Source organism: Conger conger, chromosome 5 (genome assembly GCF_963514075.1).
Source record: "Conger conger chromosome 5, fConCon1.1, whole genome shotgun sequence".
In the NCBI taxonomy this organism is placed as follows: Eukaryota; Metazoa; Chordata; class Actinopteri; order Anguilliformes; family Congridae; genus Conger; species Conger conger.
The window spans coordinates 3820223-3840222 of record NC_083764.1 but is presented as its reverse complement, the minus strand read 5'-3'; the positions used below and the strand labels follow the sequence as shown (position 1 = coordinate 3840222).

The window sequence follows — 20000 nt, the reverse complement described above, 5'->3', positions numbered from 1 at the left end:
AGAGAAGATATGTTATTTTTTTTAAATATCTTCACAGTTCATGTGGTTCGCACCAATATCTAATGAAAAAAATGTAAATGAGCTGAGCAGAAGTGCAGTATGGGAAATGCGGTTCTCGCTGAGCAGAAGTGCAGTATGGGAAATGCGGTTCTCGCTGAGCAGAAGTGCAGTATGGGAAATGCGGTTCTCGCTGAGCAGAAGTGCGGTATGGGAAATGCAGTTATCACTGGGCTGAGCAGAAGTGCAGTATGGGTAATGCGGTTCTCACTGGGCTGAGCAGAAGTGCAGTGTGGGTAATGCGGTTCTCACTGGGCTGAGCTGGCCATTGAAAGATGTCTGTAATCAGAGTGGGGAATCGTACGCCTGAGACAGGCCCCGTCACCCTCAGCTCACAGATGAAGATGGATGTCTGAGCCTCCGGTAATTATCGGAGCGCCGTTCCCCGGACACACCGGCGTCCCTGCAGGGAAAAACATGGGCCTCTCCGACTTTCCCGGTTCAGTCCCGTCTCTCCTCAATATTCATTACGGAGCGCTGGCTGTGAAACAGAAGGAAAATAAGATTTAGAGTCGGAGTGGAAGGGCACATCGAGAGGCTGACCGGTCGGCCCACGCTGTCGTTACCATATCGTCTCTGTACCACGGATGACTGCGTGCCAGCTTTCTGTGATTGATAACTCTCTCCCTCTCTCTCTCTCTCTCTTTCTCTCTCTCTCTTTCTCCCTCTCTCTCCCTCTCTTTCTCCCTCTCTCTCCCTCCCTTTCTCCCTCTCTTTTTCCTCTTTCTACCTCTCTCTCCTCTCCCTCTCTCCCTCTCCCTCTCTCTCTCTCCCTCTCTCTCTCCCTCTCTCTCCCTTCGTTCCTCTGTCCCATCTCTGCTCTGCCTCTAAGAGCCTGAGGCTCTCTGTGAGCATGAGCGTGAACGTGAGAGAGTGAGAGAGGAAAAGACGTGTTTTATCACCCCGCTCTTTCGGCGTCTGGCTCGATTGCGCGGGGAGTGAACGAGCCCTTCTCTATTCAGCTCGTATCTGAGATGGGCCGGCGGTCTTGCTCTCCGCGGGCAGCGGGGCAGAACCGAGGCGTGACCCGCGGGCCGGGTCCAGGTGACAGAACTCTGTCTGTAGTCACACACTGCCCTGCGACCACGGGACTACGTTTCCCAGAGTGCTCCAGTCAGAACAATTGCCCCTGCAGCCTAACAAAACGGCTAACACTTGTGTTGGGAAATGGAGCCCCAACAGGAATACAATGTGAGATCGTGTATTATTGTAAGCATACAGATGCAGATTTGTTCTCCGTTTATGAATAGCGTAAAGAATAATGAAGTCCGTGCGCTCAGCGCGGCATGAATAAAGTGTAAATCCGAGCGTGAAGGAGAATTCCATGAATGTTCCTGATTTTCCGAGTGAAACGGGGTCAAGTGGCTTCGCCCGTTTATCCGTCCGCACAGACACGAACGAGCGGCTCCTCTGGACTGAGTGAGTGAGTGAGTGAGTGAGTGAGTGAGTGAGTGAGAGAGTGAGAGAGTGAGAGAGTGAGAGAGTGAGAGAGTGAGAGAGTGAGAGAGTGAGAGAGTGAGAGAGTGAACACAAGCTGTGTGCTGGGTGAGAGTGTGTGAGTGTGAGGCTGTGTGCTGGGTGAGACCAGGTTTATTTCCCTGGCTGCCGTGCTTACGCTAGGATACTTGCATTGCTTGTTTTTTTTGTTTTTTTTTATTGATTTATTTTACGGCCCTTAAATTTATGTAGCTGCTCATAAACACAAAAAAAAAACATAAGGATGTTTGATGTGCAGAACAAGCTATCCCGCCCATCCGGGGTTGTAATTTCACAGACAGAAGGCAACGTGAAATATTTATAGCCACCGGTCTCCGTGTGGTAGCGTGCTGCCAGATCTGCATGCCGCGTTCTGCGTTCGGTTTGGCGAAGGCGGCATTTAGCGAAGAAAACGCCTCGTTCTCGACCGCTGCAGTCGTGCACATCACGAGATTACCGCAGACTCCTTGCGTCCCACAATGCACTGCATGCCCACGCCACACCCCGGACGTGTGGTATCTTCTTAAGTACCGTCCAGAGTGCACCCCCTACTGTACCCTTGCATAATTAGATTCATTATTTACTGGTTTTGTGTCCTGTACATGTGTGCTGTGATTGGATAGGAATGTAGGTAGTAACGAAAGGATTCGATTGGCTGGAGTAGACTCAGTGTGGGGGAAAAGGGATTCGAAGGTACATTTGAGGAGTGTCTCAGAAATCCTCAGATGAACACGGGCACTTCCACACCTGTCGGCTGAGGTGTGAAAGCACACAGAGCTGTTGTCAGACGAACGCCCCCACATTGGCACTGAATCCTGAAAAAAAGATTTCAAAAAGAAATTAAAATATCAGTACATTTGTCTGTTTTGGGAGAGAATTGTTTGTGAGTGCAAAACATATTTTGTGAACCAAATGGTACAATTAGCAAGATATTAAAAATATCAATCTAATTCTGTTTGTACAACGCTCATATTAATTATTTAATGGTTTATGAGACAATAACCCCATATATTTAGATATTATTTCCTCTGGTTATCTTTGCAAAATCAGTGTGCGCTTTTGAGGTTCTAATGTGATGATACACACACACACACACACACACACACACACACACACACTGCAGCGGACACGCCGGTGTGTGTGAGTGAAACAGAACAGCCTGTGGAGAGACCGTGCAGAAGATGGGCAGAGCGGATGAATGCCTCGTCAGGGATCGCGTTTGCTGCTGAAATGACAGAAATCCATCAGCGCCCCCCCCATCCCTCCTTCCCTCAAACCCCCCATCCCTCCTTCCCTCAAACCCCCCATCCCTCCTTCCCTCAAACCCCCCATCCCTCCTTCCCTCAAACCCCCCATCCCTCTTTCCCTCAAACCCCCCATCCCTCCTTCCCTCAAACCCCCCATCCCTCCTTCCCTCAAACCCCCCATCCCTCCTTCCCTCAAACCCCCCATCCCTCCTCCCTCAAACCCCCCCATCCCTCCTTCCCTCAAACCCCCCATCCCTCCTTCCCTCAAACCCCCCATCCCTCCTCCCTCAAACCCCCCCATCCCTCCTTCCCTCAAACCCCCCATCGCTCCTTCCCTCAAACCCCCCATCCCTCCTCCCTCAAACCCCCCCATCCCTCCTTCCCTCAAACCCCCATCCCTCCTTCCCTCAAACCCCCCATCCCTCCTCCCTCAAACCCCCCCATCCCTCCTTCCCTCAAACCCCCCGTCCCGCCCCCCCTCCCCCCTGGCCCGCTGTGACATCGCTGGCAGCCGCTGCTCCCTCAGGGCCGGCCGTCTGAAAGGACGTCGGGCGGTGATGAGACCGTCGTCGGGGGTGACGGACGCGCGCGGCGGTTAAAGTGCCTCGTGATTGGCCCAGGAGGCAGGCATCAGCCGCGGCCTGCGCTGCGCTCCAGACTGAGTCTGACACAGGGTTTGAGACGGCCCCGCCCCCGGGGATACTTGGGCTCTCCAGCGCCCCCACAGGACCGGAGGGTATCGGATCAGAACCACCAACGGCGCCGGAATCAGCCGTAGCTCAGCCGCCGTGGTGCTGCGGTGATGTGGCTTTTTTCCGGCCTCCTGAGCCGAATGGGATCCTCTCTCCCTCCCGCCCCGCCTCACCCCGCCCCGCCCCGCCCTGCAGGGGTACCGGCTATCGGCTTACGCCCGGCGCCCGCCCGTCTTTCACACAACCCCGGAGGACGCGGCTGCGTGGAACCCGTCTCAGTTTTCGGCGAATATCGACCCGCCGCCTCTGCGCGGGGCCCTGGAACACTCCGACTCCACCCCGACACAGACTGTGTCTAAAGCGTGGGGGAGAAACGCTGAGACTCTGCTCAACCTTGACGTTGATGGTGTGGATGACCGCCCTCAGACCTGCGGCTCCACCTCCCCTGGTAATTTGATCTTTTTCTGGGTGTCCTCGACTGACTTTCAGAGCCGAGACTTCGCATTATTATTTATCCGACCGTTTTGTCCAGAGTGACCTGCATATCGCACCCATCAGGGGCCGGTCTCCCCCGGTGTGTTATGGGGACCGAGGCCTTGCCACTGCCCTATCGCGCCCCCCAGTGGACTATCCCTATAATACTGATAATAATAATGTGTTATTTAGCTGACACTTTTATCCAAAGTGAGTGAGAGTTGATTAGACTAAGCGGGGGCCGATCACCCTGTCGTCTAGGGTAGGCCAGATGGTCGTAGGCAGCCCTAGATCATACAAAATACGCCTCTGCCGTAGTAGAAGTTTTAGTGCAACATTTAGATTAGTTTACAGTGCTCTGTGAAAAATGTGTACAGTGAATCATATATTTACGATCAGAAATACAAACAAAACCAATGACTACACACGGACACAAAAGATACTTTCCAAACAATGGCGCAGCTACAATCTGGCTCTTTTACATGCAAGAAAACTCCTCTCTCCACCATGAACACTCAACAGACAGAAGAGCATCTTCAGCAGCAGACTCCTGTCTCTGACATGCTCAACAGACAGGTTAAGAAGGTTGTTTGTTCCATGGGCCATTCAGTTATACACTATCACACAAAACGGGAGGAGAGAATTGGACTTTTCAGCATGAGTCTCTTTCTGCTCCTTCCACCACATCACCTTTGTCTACCATCCTCTATCCAATATCTGTCTGACTGTCCTAACAGGCTATATTAGCCCTCTACACAATCTGGACTGTAATCCTCACGTTTACCCCTGTTGAGTTTACCGTTTACGGTTTACTTTGTACTTTTGCACTACCACCATTGCACACAATCTACCATAGCACCTTATCATGGTCAGTATATCACAGCGCCAGTCCCTACTAGGCCTTTGTAATCACTTCACATGCGCTTTATTTCTTACTTTTCTGTGAGTGATTTTGATCTTTATGTGTGTGAGATATGTGTGTATGTGTATGCCTAAAATTTCCCTCGGGATGAATAAAGTATCTATCTATCTATCTATCCATCTATCTGAATGAAGGTAAGGCCAAGTACCAAATGTACTATTTACTAGCCCCACCCTAGATATGAGATTGCAGCTTATTTTTCTTTCTGCACAGTTCCGTTAAATAAAGTAAAATGACTAATTACGTCATTGGAATTGCATCATCCCATACGCCAGTTAATGACCGTTGGTTGAAATCTAACTTGCGAGCAGTGGTGCGTTCCAATTCTGGCTGGCAACGCGCATGTGCGAATCGAGACAGGCGCGACAAGGCCAGCTCGATTTCTGCGGCACTTTGATCCTCCCCGCTGCCGTACCCGGATGTGTTCCGCCCACTCCAAAGTTTGCGCCATGCTCAAACCTAAATACGGACGAATGAAAACACGGACAACAAACAGAGCGCTCTACAGCATTTAACAACTGGCCACAATAAACGGTAACAAAGTGACAAAGACGTTTCTGTGTGTGTTATTTTAAATGAGCGATTTAACTGTTAGGGTGTGAATATGGAGTGGATGTGTTGCGTGTGTTTGCCCTGGGAAACGTGAGCTAGCAGCCGGGTGTGCACCCCAAACTTAGCGCACTCTATGGAAACGCTGGTATCAATTGCAAAATGAAAACGAAACACACAAACACAAATACGGTAGCGGTTTGGTGTATGTAGTGTGACGCCCGCAGCCGGGCACAGAGCCCTCTGTCAAACACCCCTGGAGCAATGTGGGGATAAGGGCCTTGCTCAAGGACCCAACCGATGCACTGATCTTATTGTGGCTACACTGGGGCTTGAACCACCAACCTTCCGGGTCCCTTATGTACCTTAGCCGCTGGGCTACAGGCTGCCAGTTTTTTTTAGAATAAATACACATCAGTATTTTGACATTATTTTTGTATGGGTGCCCTTGTAAGTAACAGGCATCTTTGATGTGAACACAGTTGCAGAGGTAAGATCGATGTGGCCACAGCATCTGATAATTCTGTTACAGCGCTGACCTTGAAAACATCAACCTTTCTGAAAAATGTATTTGATTTTCCTTCCAGGGATGTGTTTGTTTGATATGCAGCTGTAGTCAGGGTAGATAAGGGTAGCGGCTTATTTTAAAACCGTGGCCTGCCTCTAAGATGCTTGTCAAACTGCTGGAAGATCAGAGAGTCTCAGAGTTTTTGTATTTGTCTTGCCAGTACAGTATATGCCTTGAGACAAGGTGTATGCACTCTTTCGCCAATCCATGACATTAAAATAGGCACACAAAAAAAACACCAGCAGACCCTGCGGCTCTCCAGGAATCTGACACCCCCGCTCGAACATCTTTGCTTTACTTTTTGCTGAATTTGTTTTTGAAAGTATGTAGTATATTTCGTACAATATCGTACTGCATCCCTGAAGAACTAACTCTATACTAGTGTCTGTACTGGTCAGGCTGGACTCTTCGGTCAGAACAGGCTCACTGGGCCGGGATGGGTCAGCGACCTTTAACCTTTAACCCTTTAAGCTGTGAGCTGTGAAAAAAAAAAACAAAAAAAAAAAAAAACCCTCTGAGGTCACAAATGATGTGATTCAAGTGTGAACTGAACATTCTGATGCTGATGTCACAGTCACTGCTGTTGACTGAGAGCAGTGGAGTTCTAGAACACTGAGTGAGAAAGCGTTCCACAAACCCTGCCTGCTCTTCCAGTGGTTTTTCTGATCAGGTGTTTTGCCTGAGTACAGAGACCCACAGGTACCTGTTTCACACCCTTTTTCCTGAGTTTCCTTTCCCTCGTGTTGCTTTGTTCACGTGTTCAAGTGTTTTATCATTCCCGCGTGATTCATTTTCAGTTCCATTGCTGAATGTTGCATGTTGTATTATTTACTGTTCTTTGTGTTATTTCCCCTGTGATAACACTGTGTGATATTGTGTAAACAACCCTGTTTTTTCCCCCAAGTCCTTGTTTCTTTATCAATCGTAGAAAAAAAGGGCAAAATGTGATTTTACCAACCTCCACATAGAAATTCTTGATGTAAAATGCTGAAATTGGATTTCAAATGGCATTAATCATGCCGTATGCTCTGTTCTGACATTGAAGATGTGTTCTGAATAACTTCTGGTTCAAAGAGTTGACTCAGTCCAGGGGCTGTACTCCCAGAGCTGGCCACTAGGGGCAGTGTGTGGTCCTAGCAGATTAATCTCTTTCGGTGGAAGTGCTGATAACCTTGGTGTTTCAGGGTACATCCATCAGCCAAACGTGCCGTTAAAGGCACACCACGGCTGCTCTTAAATGCCTGTTGAGATTGGTTTTCTTTTCCTGAAGAGCGTAAATCTGGTGCGGGTCTAATCTGCGCCCGTATGTGAGGCTGAAAGCATTAGCCCATTACTGTGTGCACTGAGAGGCCGGCGCTCTGCCGTTCCTCTCTCAGCACTCAAAATGGCTTCAGCCTGAGCCAAATTTCTGATTGGAGTAACCCACAGTTCCCGGGGGAGCTAATTGCCTTCTGCCTTTTTTTATGTTTTATTTATGTTTTATTTTGTTTTAGAGCCGTTGGGTGTGAATGAAAACGGCCGCTTGCTTTTTCATTTGGACGTGTGCCCATGACTGTCACCCCATTAACCCATTTGTGTTTGTGTGTTTGTGTTTGTGTGTTCGTTGTGTTTGTGTGTTTGTGTTGTTCTGTGTTGTTCTGTGTGTGTGTGTGTTTGTGTTGTTCTGTGCGTGTGTGTGTGTGTGTGTGTTTGTATTCATATGGCGCATGCTGTGTGTTCCTGGTCCACCCGACCTCCCCCTGCCCCCCACACCAGCCCGTCGCCGCGGGAACAGTCCAGCGGTTGCCGGGCGACAGAGGAGCACGCCCTCATCGCTGCGTACGTGACTCGCCTGCAGAGCGAGACCCGGTCAGTCCCTCCGTCCCGCAGAGGTTCCGTTTAAACGCCGCGAACGCCGCGTCTCGTACCGGGACAACCGCCTTCAGCTCACGGCTGTGCTTATGACAGAGGGGACAAAACCCAGAATCATTTGAATACAACAGAATATAGAACCTGTAAGAGGATGATAAGACCAATGAATAAAATAAGTTAAAAAAAAACACAATACAACAGGAGTGAAAGAAAGGGAAGAGGAGGAGGGAGGGGAGAGAAAGAGGGGGAGGATTGGAGGGTGAGAGAGATGCAGAGAAAGGCAGAGAGGTTTTGGGCATAGTCACTCAAGGAAGACGGAGGGAGATTGAGTGAGCGGGGGAGAGAGGGAGAGAGGGAGGGAGAGACGGAGATGGAGATTTCAGCCTTCAGTCAAGAGATGGAGGGAGAGTGGCACGGAGAGTGACAGAATTCAGCCATCCTTCAAGAGGGCGAGGAGAGGGGGGGGCATGGGACAGAGAGAAAAGGGGAGAGAAAGATTGGCTGCAGGGAGGAAATGGAGAGGTGGGGATACGGTGAAGGAGAGAAAAAGAGATTCCATCCTTCATCAGTCACTCATTTCACCCGTCTCTGATTGGATCAGTGAGTTTGGCTCAGCTCTTCTGGGTGTGGGGGGGGGTTGTGTTCAGAGAGACCGGGGCAGGGAGAGGGGGCTGTGTTCAGAGAGTCCGGGGCAGGGAGAGGGGGCTGTGTTTGGAGAGACCGGGACAGGGAGAGGGGGCTGTGTTTAGAGACGGTGGGGCAGGGAGAGGGGGCTGTGTTTAGAGACGGTGGGGCAGGGAGAGGGGGCTGTGTTTAGAGACGGTGGGGCAGGGAGAGGGGGCTGTGTTTAGAGACGGTGGGACAGGGAGAGGGGGTTGTGTTCAGAGAGACCGGGGCAGGGAGAGGGGGCTGTGTTTGGAGAGACCGGGGCAGGGAGAGGGGGCTGTGTTTAGAGAGAGTGGGACAGGGAGAGGGGGCTGTGTTTGGAGAGACCGGGGCAGGGAGAGGGGGCTGTGTTTAGAGAGAGTGGGACAGGGAGAGGGGGCTGTGTTTAGAGACAGTGGGACAGGGAGAGGGGGCTGTGTTCAGAGACAGTGGGGCAGGGAGAGGGGGCTGTGTTTAGAGACGGTGGGACAGGGAGAGGGGGCTGTGTTTAGAGACGGTGGGACAGGTAGAGGGGGCTGTGTTTAGAGACGGTGGGACAGGGAGAGGGGGCTGTGTTTAGAGACGGTGGGACAGGGAGAGGGGGCTGTGTTTAGAGACGGTGGGACAGGGAGAGGGGGCTGTGTTTAGAGACGGTGGGACAGGTAGAGGGGGCTGTGTTTGGAGAGACCGGGACAGGGAGAGGGGGCTGTGTTTAGAGACGGTGGGACAGGGAGAGGGGGCTGTGTTTAGAGACGGTGGGACAGGGAGAGGGGGCTGTGTTTAGAGACGGTGGGACAGGGAGAGGGGGCTGTGTTTAGAGACGGTGGGACAGGTAGAGGGGGCTGTGTTTAGAGACGGTGGGACAGGGAGAGGGGGCTGTGTTTGGAGACAGTGGGGCAGGGAGAGGGGGCTGTGTTTGGAGACTGTGGGACAGGGAGAGGGGGCTGTGTTTAGAGAGAGTGGGACAGGGAGAGGGGGCTGTGTTTGGAGAGACCGGGACAGGGAGAGGGGGCTGTGTTTGAGAGACCGGGACAGGGAGAGGGGGCTGTGTTTGGAGAGACCGGGGCAGGGAGAGGGGGCTGTGTTTAGAGAGAGTGGGACAGGGAGAGGGGGCTGTGTTTAGAGACGGTGGGACAGGGAGAGGGGGTTGTGTTCAGAGAGACCGGGGCAGGGAGAGGGGGCTGTGTTCAGAGACGGTGGGACAGGGAGAGGGGGCTGTGTTTAGAGACGGTGGGACAGGGAGAGGGGGCTGTGTTTAGAGACGGTGGGACAGGTAGAGGGGGCTGTGTTTGGAGAGAGTGGGACAGGGAGAGGGGGCTGTGTTCAGAGACTGTGGGGCAGGGAGAGGGGAGAGGGGGGAGGTTAGCTGCTCCTGTCCCGTATTTCTGGTATTCGCGCTTGTCCGTGATCTGTACGACAGCCGTGCCCAACAACAACCGTTTCAGAGGAAGTAACCTGGCCAGGACACCTAACCAGGAGGACCAGGAGACGTCTCGTCTGGACTCTGAAGGCAGACTTCAGATTGGAAGGAGACGGCAAAGACACTGTAATCTCCAAAAATAGTGAACTTGAGTCAGGATGACAGCTGCATAGTTGCTGTATATATATTTTTTAAATGAATATAACTGTCCCTCCATCACACTTAGTCACAGATCACCCAGCTGTGAGTGACAGCGTATGGTCGGTCTCCTCCTCTGTGCCGTACATTAATACGTCTGAAGCCACAAATACTGTTCAGTAAACTTCATACACGATGCAGCTCAGTGAACCGCGATATTGCCATGTTAGATTATCCTTCATTAGGCCCCGTGGGATCACTTGTCCTCTGCATTTGACCCGTCCTAGCCGCTTAGGAACCGCGTGCTGACACAGTGCAGCGTCCAGGGACCAGCTCCAGCTCTGAGGCCAGAACTGGGTTCAAATGGCTTTTGTTGTGGATTCAGATGCTCTTCTGTGCTCTGTTGATCTTGCCTTGGGTGCATTCTGAGTCTGCGAGGAGGAGCAGATGGGGTTTACACTTTTGGGATCGTTTCCATTTGTTCCGATACCCCAGGCAAGCGTAGTCAAATGCGGGGAATTATTTGAATCCGAAACGATTGCGGTTTGGGCCCAGGGCTGGTCCAGGCCAGGGCGGGGGTGCGCTTGACCTGACGCGCATCACTTCGGTCTCCTATTGGCTACGCCGTCTCTGAGGGAAGTCAGCTCTTCCTCTGATTGGACGACACGTCTGTGGGGAAGCCGCTACTTCATTTGTCCGTAGGCTTGTCCTGACAAAAGCCTTCATAAAAGAATATGCAGACATTTTAGGGCGTTGGTGATGAATGGGGGGATTCCAGGATAACAGTCTGTCAGTTATTTCTAAAAGTAAAATATGAAAAATATAGATCTGGACAGATTTTCTGGACGGCAGTCTTTTTCTTAAATGTATTTATTTATTTAAACGCGTAGAGTGGTCCCCAACTCAACTCAACTCAACTCAACTCAACTCAACTCAACTCAACTCAACACAAAAAATACCCACAACTTTATTTATGAGTGACAGCAGCAGGGCTGTGGCGTTTCGACGGGGGCCTTCCTCTGAACATCGTCATCACATATTTATGTTTATTTATTTATTATTGATGTAGTTATTTGAGAGAAACACTTAGGAAGAACGGCGCACTGACGGCACTTCAGACAGAACCTCCCCGTTGTGTTTCTTCTCAGGTGAATGCCTTTGTCTGCTCAGCGTTGCCGTGGGAACAGGCCGGCATGTCACTCTGATCTCCAGAGATTTCAATTTCAGATATTTAGACCCGAGAACGCCCCGGGCGTGCGCTCCGTCGCCCGTATCTCGGGTGTTTATTCGTCTGGCGGGCGAGAGGGGCGATCAGCGTTCTCTCGGTGCGGAGCGAAGCCGCACAAACTTCACTGTTTCAGCCGACAGGCATCCGCCGGGCAGAAAACCGAAACTGAACGGGAGAAAGCAAACGCGACGGAGTGATTACTCAGCCGGACTCATTACGGAGGACTGCTCTGTGTTTATACTCCACACCCCGCTGAAATCTGCTTATTGCTCATCGTTGGGTAATAAGCCCTTCACAGATTATACTGCTCGAAGATGTGACATTTTATCCACATGGCTTTTTTGTTTTTTTTTGGCTTTTGCAGTTTGCAGTCGGCTGTCTAAGCCCGGGAAACGGGCTGGAGCATCATGTTTGAGTGCTGGCTCTGAGCAGCACAGTTGGCTTCTCTGCTGTTTCTGATCAGTCTGGTGTATTCAATCAGTACACTTACTGGAGATATAAGAAAGCTTCCAGTATCTAGTCTTGACTTTAGGCTTTTGATTGGCGTTTTAGTGTTGGGGATGTCAGTGTTTGGGGGTGTCAGTGTTTGGGGATGTCAGTGTTTGGGGATGTCAGTGTTTGGGGATGTTAGTGTTTGGGGATGTCAGTGTTTGGGGGTGTCAGTGTTTGGGGATGTTAGTGTTTGGGGATGTCAGTGTTAGGGGATGTCAGTGTTGGGGAGGTTAGTGTTTGGGATGTGCATGTTTGGGGATGTCAGTGTTTGGGATGTCAGTGTTTGGGGATGTCAGTGTTTGGGGTGTCAGTGTTTGGGATGTGCGTGTTTGGGGTGTTCCGGTCCGATCTCTGACCTCGGTGGCGTGTGGTCTCTGCAGCGCTCTGGACAGCCCGAGCCGACTGGACGAGGAGCACCGCCTCATCGCCCGCTACGCCGCCCGCCTGGCGGCCGAGGCCAGCAACACGGCGGTGAGTACGTAACCGTGGCGACAGCCGTGACGCCGTACACGCCACACGCCAACACCCGTACTCCACTGATCCAGTGGTGCGCATCCCCACATTACAGCTGTTTAGCCCACGCTTTTATCCAAAGAGACTTACAGTTGATTAGACCGAGCTGAGGACCATCCCACCTGGGGCAACGTGGGGTTAAGGGCCCAACAGCTGCACTGATCTTATCGTGGATCCCCGGGGGTTGAACCACCGACCTCCCCGGTCCCAGTCAAGCACCTTAGCCACTAGGCTACAGGCCGCCCGCGATGACGCTCAATTCACCTTTGGGTAAAAGCGTCTGTCAGCCGTTTACATTGGAAACTGGGAATGGAATGTACGCCAACGTATTGTATATGAAATAATATCTGCATCAGAAAAGATGACATTTCTCAATTTATAGACAAACATATGGACTGTTGCCACTCAGATATTGCAGTGTACTTTTTTTATTTTTTATTTTTTTTAATAGCTGCAAAATATATTTGTTACATTTTCCCCTTAAGTCCCAAGTTTACAATATATTGCAGTGTATGCGCTTTGTGCTTGGGCACGTGTGAGTTTGCCTGTGTGAATTGTGCGTCTGTTTCTGTAGTATTTAGTGGGATTCCCACACTGCTCTGTCCCGAGTGTAATTATCCTCCCAGATTAGTGTCTGTACAGAACAGAGCGGATTGTTTACAGCTCTGTGATTACACTGGGTTTGATTGTGGCTAAATATCACACACCAGCAGACGGTGGACTCTGAATCTGACTCTGAGGTGTGAACCTCCCTTCACCTGCACACGAACCGTAGGTCAACCAGGACAGGTGACACTTACAAAGCTTTACCCGATGTATGACAAAATAATATTTCAAACCAAGAACAATGTTGAGTGCCTGAGCTACCTGCACTGTTGCCTGAAGTGTGTTTAATGATGACCAGATCAGTGCTGTCTTTATACTACACGTGTGACTTCTGTTATGCCTTATGGGGGACATTCATGCAGACAGGAGACGGAGGGGGGGGGGGACTGTGTCGTACCTGTCAGGCAGGTTCTCGTCCCGTAGGGGGTCCTGTGTGACCGGGGTCCTGTGTGACCGGGGTCTCAGGCCCCCAGGGCAGGGGTGCGGGTCTGGGGCCCCCGGGCAGGGGTGTCCTATCGGGGGGGAGGCCGAGGCTTAGCCCCCCAACCCCCCCCCGCCCTGGCGCACGGTCACACGCGTGTTCACAGACGTGTCCAAGAGTGGTTTGGGCCTCAGTCGGAACACCGCGTTACGAGAGGCTTTCCCTGGAAGGGCAGATGGGAGTAATCTCTGTGGATAGCAGTCGGAGGTTAGGCTGTGGGGGGCGGGGGGGGGGGGGGATTAGATGCACGTTTTTATCCTGTGCCTCTCCTCCCCCGCGCGTCGCCGAGAGACAGCCCCCCCCCCCCCCCCCCCCCCCCCCCCTCGAGCAGGCCCCCAGTTCCGTCTTCACGCTCGTAAATAATTCCTCAGAACCGGGACATTTCTCCCGCCCGGAATGCCGGTGGAGGGCTGTGGTGTGAGGCGTCTCTGGGGTGATTAACACGGTCGGGGTACAGGGCGTACAGACGGGGTACAGGCAGACGGGGTACAGGGCGTACAGACGGGGTACAGGCAGACGGGGTACAGGGCGTACAGGCGGGGTACAGGCAGACGGGGTACAGGGCGTACAGGCGGGGTACAGGCAGACGGGGTACAGGGCGTACAGACGGGGTACAGGCAGACGGGGTACAGGGCGTACAGGCGGGGTACAGGCAGACGGGGTACAGGGCGTACAGACGGGGTACAGGCAGACGGGGTACAGGGCGTACAGACGGGGTACAGGCAGACGGGGTACAGGCAGACGGGGTACAGGGCATACAGACCTGGCCGTGGTGGAGGGCCCGTGGGGGAGGGCTGTGGTGGAGGGCTGTGGTGGAGGGCCCGTGGGGGAGGGCTGTGGTGGAGGGCTGTGGTGGAGGGCCCTTGGTGGAGGGCCCGTGGTGGAGGGCCCGTGGGGGAGGGCCCGTGGTGGAGGGCCCGTGGGGGAGGGCCCGTGGGGGAGGGCTGTGGTGGAGGGCTGTGGTGGAGGGCCCTTGGTGGAGGGCCCGTGGTGGAGGGCCCGTGGGGGAGGGCCCGTGGTGGAGGGCCCGTGGGGGAGGGCCCGTGGGGGAGGGCTGTGGTGGGGGGCTGTGGTGTGAGGCGTCTCTGGTGGGGTGCTGTGGTGGAGGGCCCGTGGTGGAGGGCCCGTGGGGGAGGGCTGTGGTGCGAGGCGTCTCTGGGGTGATTAACGCGCTCGGGGTACACGCCGTACAGACCTGGCCTCTGCGCAGAGAGCGGAGCGTGGAGAATGGGCAGATTTGTGTGGGCTGCACTGATTTACGATGCAGAGAAAACCGTGCCAAGGACTGTGCCAAGGACCCTCACGCAGGTGACAGCCGGGAGTGGGCTCCCCCTTGTGGTGGGTTCGGCTTACTGCGCTCCCGGCTCCGAGAGCAGCCTGCGCCGGCAGAAGTTGCACTTTTCTCTCTGAAGTTGCTCTGCAGTTGTCAAAAAGTTGCACTTTTCTCTCTGAAGTTGCTCTGCAGTTGCAAAAAGTTGCTCATTCGTGTTCTGAGGCACACAGCTACCTGAGACAACCTGAGAAGCTCACCTTAAAGGTCCCGTATTGTGAAAAATGACATTTCCCTTGGTATTTGGAATACACGGCTATAGGTGCTATAAAACACTGTGTTTTTATAGCACCTGAAGGCACAGTCCCCCAAATCATAAACATCCACACAATCCGTATTAAAAACCTGTACCTCCAAACGAGCCACTTGGCCTTCCGTAGCTTTGTGATGTCACAATCACGCGCTCATTTGCATATGTCCGCATTCAGCGTGGCCCACCTTGCAGCCGGAGCGAATCCAAGTGCTTGGCACCGCGGATAAAAACTTTGGCTAAAAGCGTCAGCTTAAATAGCTGTAATGTGATGAATGTATATTCTGCTAAGCGGGTAAATGGTGTTGTAGGCGCGCGGATATCTGCAAGGTGACCTCATTCCATTAGCAGAGATGATAATATGCATATTTAATGCGATTCCGTCGCCTATTTCAGTCCGAACGGAGCCGAGCTCTCCGCTAATGAAGCAGCTTCCCCCCGCGACGGCCGTTATTGTGACAGCCCGTCTGAAATAATCTTTTCAGAGTTTCTCTCGTTCTTTAGTTTTCCCCACTTCTGAAGCTTCAAAGTGTCACGTCACGCCCCCGTTTTCCCGGGTAAATTACAGGATCTCACGCTGGCCGTGTATTGTCGCTTCTGCGGGCTTCGAGGCGGAATTATAAAGGCATCACAGAGTCGAGCGCGCTGCCGCGTGAATCTTTCGTGTGGAGACGTCTCGATCGCTACATGGCGATGTACAAAGACGTGAAATCACGCTCGGACTGTCGCCGCTCCCAGGAGTTCGACACCCCAAGACTAATAAAAATTTTTTTTTTAAAAACCCTCTGCAAAGCGCATGCATTATTAAAGCCATCTGTCTCTCTAACGCAGATTAAATATCGAGCGTTTTCTGCGCCAGGCCCGGTTTGAGTGCCATTCAACCTTTTAATTTCCCGAACGGCTGAAGTCACGCGGCTGTGGATTGTCTCGTCACGACGAGCATCTGCCCCGCTGCCTCTGTACAATACCTGTCTGAGGTGTGAGGTCACAATGCGCGATTGACTGAACACTCTGATGCTGATGTCACAATCACCACTGCTCACGAAGGCAGCGGGGTTCTAGAACAGTCACTTGGAGTTTTAGATGGGGGAAAAAAATAAAAGCTGTATATATAATAAAGGATGTATAATGAATAAATAATAAATGGGTTTATAGAGCACCATTCTAGCAATGAGCAGCACACGGTACTGAACAAAGAAAAACTGTAAAATGGCATAATACAGTAAAAGCAAAGCATAAGGGTAGATATCTGGCGAAGAGTATAAAAATCCTAGTACATATTAAAAGCAGAAATAATCAGAAGCATGCAGGAGGGCCTGTATGTCCGCTTGTTTGTCGTGCCGTCTCACCAACCTTGAGAAGAATAAAAAAAGGTACATTTACAGAAAAAATAAAGTTTGATTTATCGCTCTGGCTGTGGCGAGGTTTAGCGGAACGAAAGCCAGCCGGCGGGACTCCTCCCGGTCGAACCCTGATCCCCGGGAGAGGCTGAATTTGGGATTAAATTGATTTGAGAGGCTGCAGGATAGAGAACTTTCTCTCTTTCTCTCTCTCTCTCTTTCTCTCTCTCTCTCTCTCTCTCTGTCTGTCTGTCTCTCTCTCTCTCTCTCGGGGGGGGGCAAGCGACTTCTAATTACAGCTCCTGTGTGAGGGCTCGTTCTCAGGTCTCAGAGAGGGAGGGGCTCCCCGGTGACCCGGGCCGCTGTCGCCATGGCAACCGCGCTGAAGCCGGTGATGACCCTGTGGCAGCTCTGCTCATTAAGCGTTAGATACACTCCAGCGGCAGGAGAAGGCCAGCAATGGCCTGTTCTCATATCATTACATTACAGTGGGAAAAAAAGAAAAATCTGATGCTTTTTTTCCAAAGCGACTTACAGTTGATTAGACTAAGCAGGCGCTTGAACCACCAACATTCCCAATCATGTACCTAGTTGTCTGACATACCTAACCACTAGGCTACAGGCTATGTTGTGTTATGCTAAATTATTGTATGTTGTGTTGTTTTATGTTATGCTGTGTTATGTTGTATATTATGTTGTATGTTTGTTATGTTATGCTATGTTAAGTTACTGTATGTTGTGTTGTGTTAAGTTGTGTGTTATGTTGTGTTGTGGCTGTCTGTTGGCTTCTGTTTTGTCAAAGGTGCTGTAATGCAATGTTACACCGGCATTTTAACCTATCACTCATCAATAAATTGGTGAACATCTGTTTCTGACTCCACAGTCCAGAGAGGCAGTATTGCTTCAGTCTTGAGCACGTTTCACTACAAAGCACAAATCCTAGTGTTGTGGAGTTCCCTCCGATTCCGGAGGAGAGAGATTCAGAAACAGAGGAGCGGGGATTTGTGGGTGCTCAAAAGAGCATCAGAAACACGCCAGTTCCCCCTCGCTGCTCACAGACACGTTTATGGCTAACAGAAGGCATTTCTCAGGAAGGTATACGTGCCTGAACATAAACTTTCCTGTTAAACTTTAACAGCAAGTTGGGGCTGTTGTAAAAATCACTGTGCCGTCGCATCAACACGAGTCGTTAATAGATTACAAAAAGCAATTAACACGAGGCAGTACTGAGGAATGAGTTTCAGCACACAAGAGTTCTAAAACCTTGAAAGAAAGAATAAGCTGAATAAATTACATTTCAGTTTTTTGTTTTTTTACTTCTGTTAAACTCAGGATATGGTAATTTTTCAATTTACACACAATAGCCTAACTACACACCCCTCTGTCCGATCCGACAGTATTCTAACCCTTTAAGATGTGACATCACAAGTATGAACGGAGCATTCCGATGCTGATGTCACAGTCACTGCCGGCGACTGGAAGCAGTGGAGTTCTGGAACACTGACGTGGAATTCTGAAAAAGACATTCCAAGAAGACGTGCACTCTTCTGAGGGTTAAAGTTCTGACAGTCGCTAATTACGCGAAAGCGTCGATGAAGGCTACCGCGGATGGCGGCGGTGCTCAAGGGATTTCGCCATTCAGGCGTCGTGCTGATAAATTACCTGGCATTCACGCCGGAAAAGCTCTTCTCTCAAACGAACTGACGCGTAGCCAGTGTGAGAGCAGCCCTTTAGCGATGAATACATTAAGCACACGGAGTCTTACGGCGACAGACTCCATCCGTAATAACCACATTTTTCACCCGAGCTTTATTTGATGTATTAGCGCACATCGCGCGACGTCTCAATGTCGGCTGCCTGAAACCTGTATTTTCATCTTCTCTGCGAAGATAAACTCCCCAATTTGAACCGATTCTCCACTCATCCTGCCTCGTAAAATTGGGATGAAATATGCGTCGTCTGCTCACACAATATTAAGTTGAAAGGTACTTGCAATACTCATGTAACTCTCATAAGTAGGAAATTCTCCACTTTAATATTTTGTAATACCAGGAAATCAGTAAGAAGCAGAGAGTCGGCTGGAAAATAAATGTAAGCTTCAAGTTCCGTTTTATTTCAGAATACGCGAAAGCGTCGTAAGTTTGTTTTTTTAGATTAGAGAAACTGCTGTGCTTGTGAATTTGTAACTTCGGGGTTTAAAACATGGTGCTCAAATTGGTTTCCTAAGCGGTCGGCTGGTTTGATGTACTCGCAAATTGCAGATTAGTCATGTTTATGTTCCATTTCAGTATGCTGAAATTGAACCTTTAATATTTCCTTATTCCATTTGAGTAAATCCAGTGTAGTTCTGCTCAGATAAGCTATAATATACACCAAATGAGATCTGTCACTCTCCTGCAATGGTTGCCTGGTTATATTTTTGGAAAATGTATGTATCTGTTGGTTATGATTGTGGGATGCTTAAGCAATTACGCTCCTGAGTTTAATGATTTGAAGATGTTGAACAGTAATGGTTCCCTCCCATTTGAATGCCCGTCCGTTTGCCCATAAGATATGCAGGTGAGATCACACCTGTACATTTGCATAAAAACAAATAATCAGCCATTTCTTGATTACTACTAAGCAGGTGAACTTTTACCACAGATTCTTTAGGTTCACCAGGACTGCTCAGCACCATTGTGATGTCACAGATTCTTTAAGTTCACCAGATACAGAACACCATTGTGATGTCACAGATTCTTTAGGTTCACCAGGACTGCTCAGCACCATTGTGACGTCGCAGATTCTTTAGGTTCACCAGATACAGAACACCATTGTGACATCACAGAGTCTTTAGGTTCACCAGATGCAGAACACTATTGTGACATCACAGAGTCTTTAGGCTCACCAGATGCAGGACCTTGCAGATGACCGAGCAGGGGGGTTGTGTGCCTTGGCTCTGGGCTTGACGTTATGCGTCTTTGGCGGTATTGAGACGCTGGGATCTCTGTGATTACAGTGTGGCCGCTGTGTTTGGTGCAGCAGGAGGCTGCTTTGAAGTCCTTGCAGGTGCAGTCAGTGTTTTTTTTGGGGTTTTTTGTGAACGCTCACCAAAAGGGGGGGGGCGGTTTTGAGATGTTGTGAATTGTGCTCCCGAACCTTTCCTGGTGCAAGTTTTCTCCCGAGTTTTCTCCCGAGTCATCTCTGGGTCAGCACTGTTCTACTTAACAATGTCTTTATAGCGGACTCTGTGATTAATTACTCATATCAGGTGTCAGAGCACTGGGCTAAAATAAGAAACTGCGCCCACACCAGACCTTTTCAAATGAGATCGGACACCCCTGATTTAAATAAAATAAAAAATATCTTAACTTCACTCCCAAAAGATAATGTGGGATTTCCCATGAGGCAGTAGTCCCCCCCCCCCCCTCTTCCTGTGTGACGTTTTATTTACTGTCTGTCTCTCCTCTTGCCTTCCAGCAACGCCCGCCCACGGATTTGGGCTTCAACTTCGACGCCAACAAGCAGCAGAGGCAGCTGATCGCGGAGCTGGAGAACAAGAACAGGTCCGGCTGCTGCGCCTCACTGAGGCGGCCGTTTGCTTTGCGCCCAGGAAGAGCGGAGTGTTTATGTGTGTGTGAGCATTGTTGAAGGCAGAGTGTGTGTGTGTGCGTGTGTGTGTGCGTGCGTGTGAGCGTGCGTGCGTGCGCTGTTATATAAAGGGAAGTGTGTGTTTGTTTGT

General features: G+C 50.8%; 1 protein-coding gene across 1 annotated transcript in view; it reads left to right on the top strand.

Moving 5' to 3' along the window:
- Positions 1 to 20000, top strand: part of dtnbb (dystrobrevin, beta b) — a 121048-nt gene that overhangs the window by 87527 nt on the left and 13521 nt on the right. Inside the window, exons 12-15 of the mRNA XM_061241729.1 lie at positions 7147 to 7160; positions 7760 to 7833; positions 12140 to 12230; positions 19739 to 19824. Coding sequence (XP_061097713.1) covers positions 7147 to 7160; positions 7760 to 7833; positions 12140 to 12230; positions 19739 to 19824 — 265 coding nt within the window. The remainder of the gene's footprint in view (positions 1 to 7146; positions 7161 to 7759; positions 7834 to 12139; positions 12231 to 19738; positions 19825 to 20000) is intronic.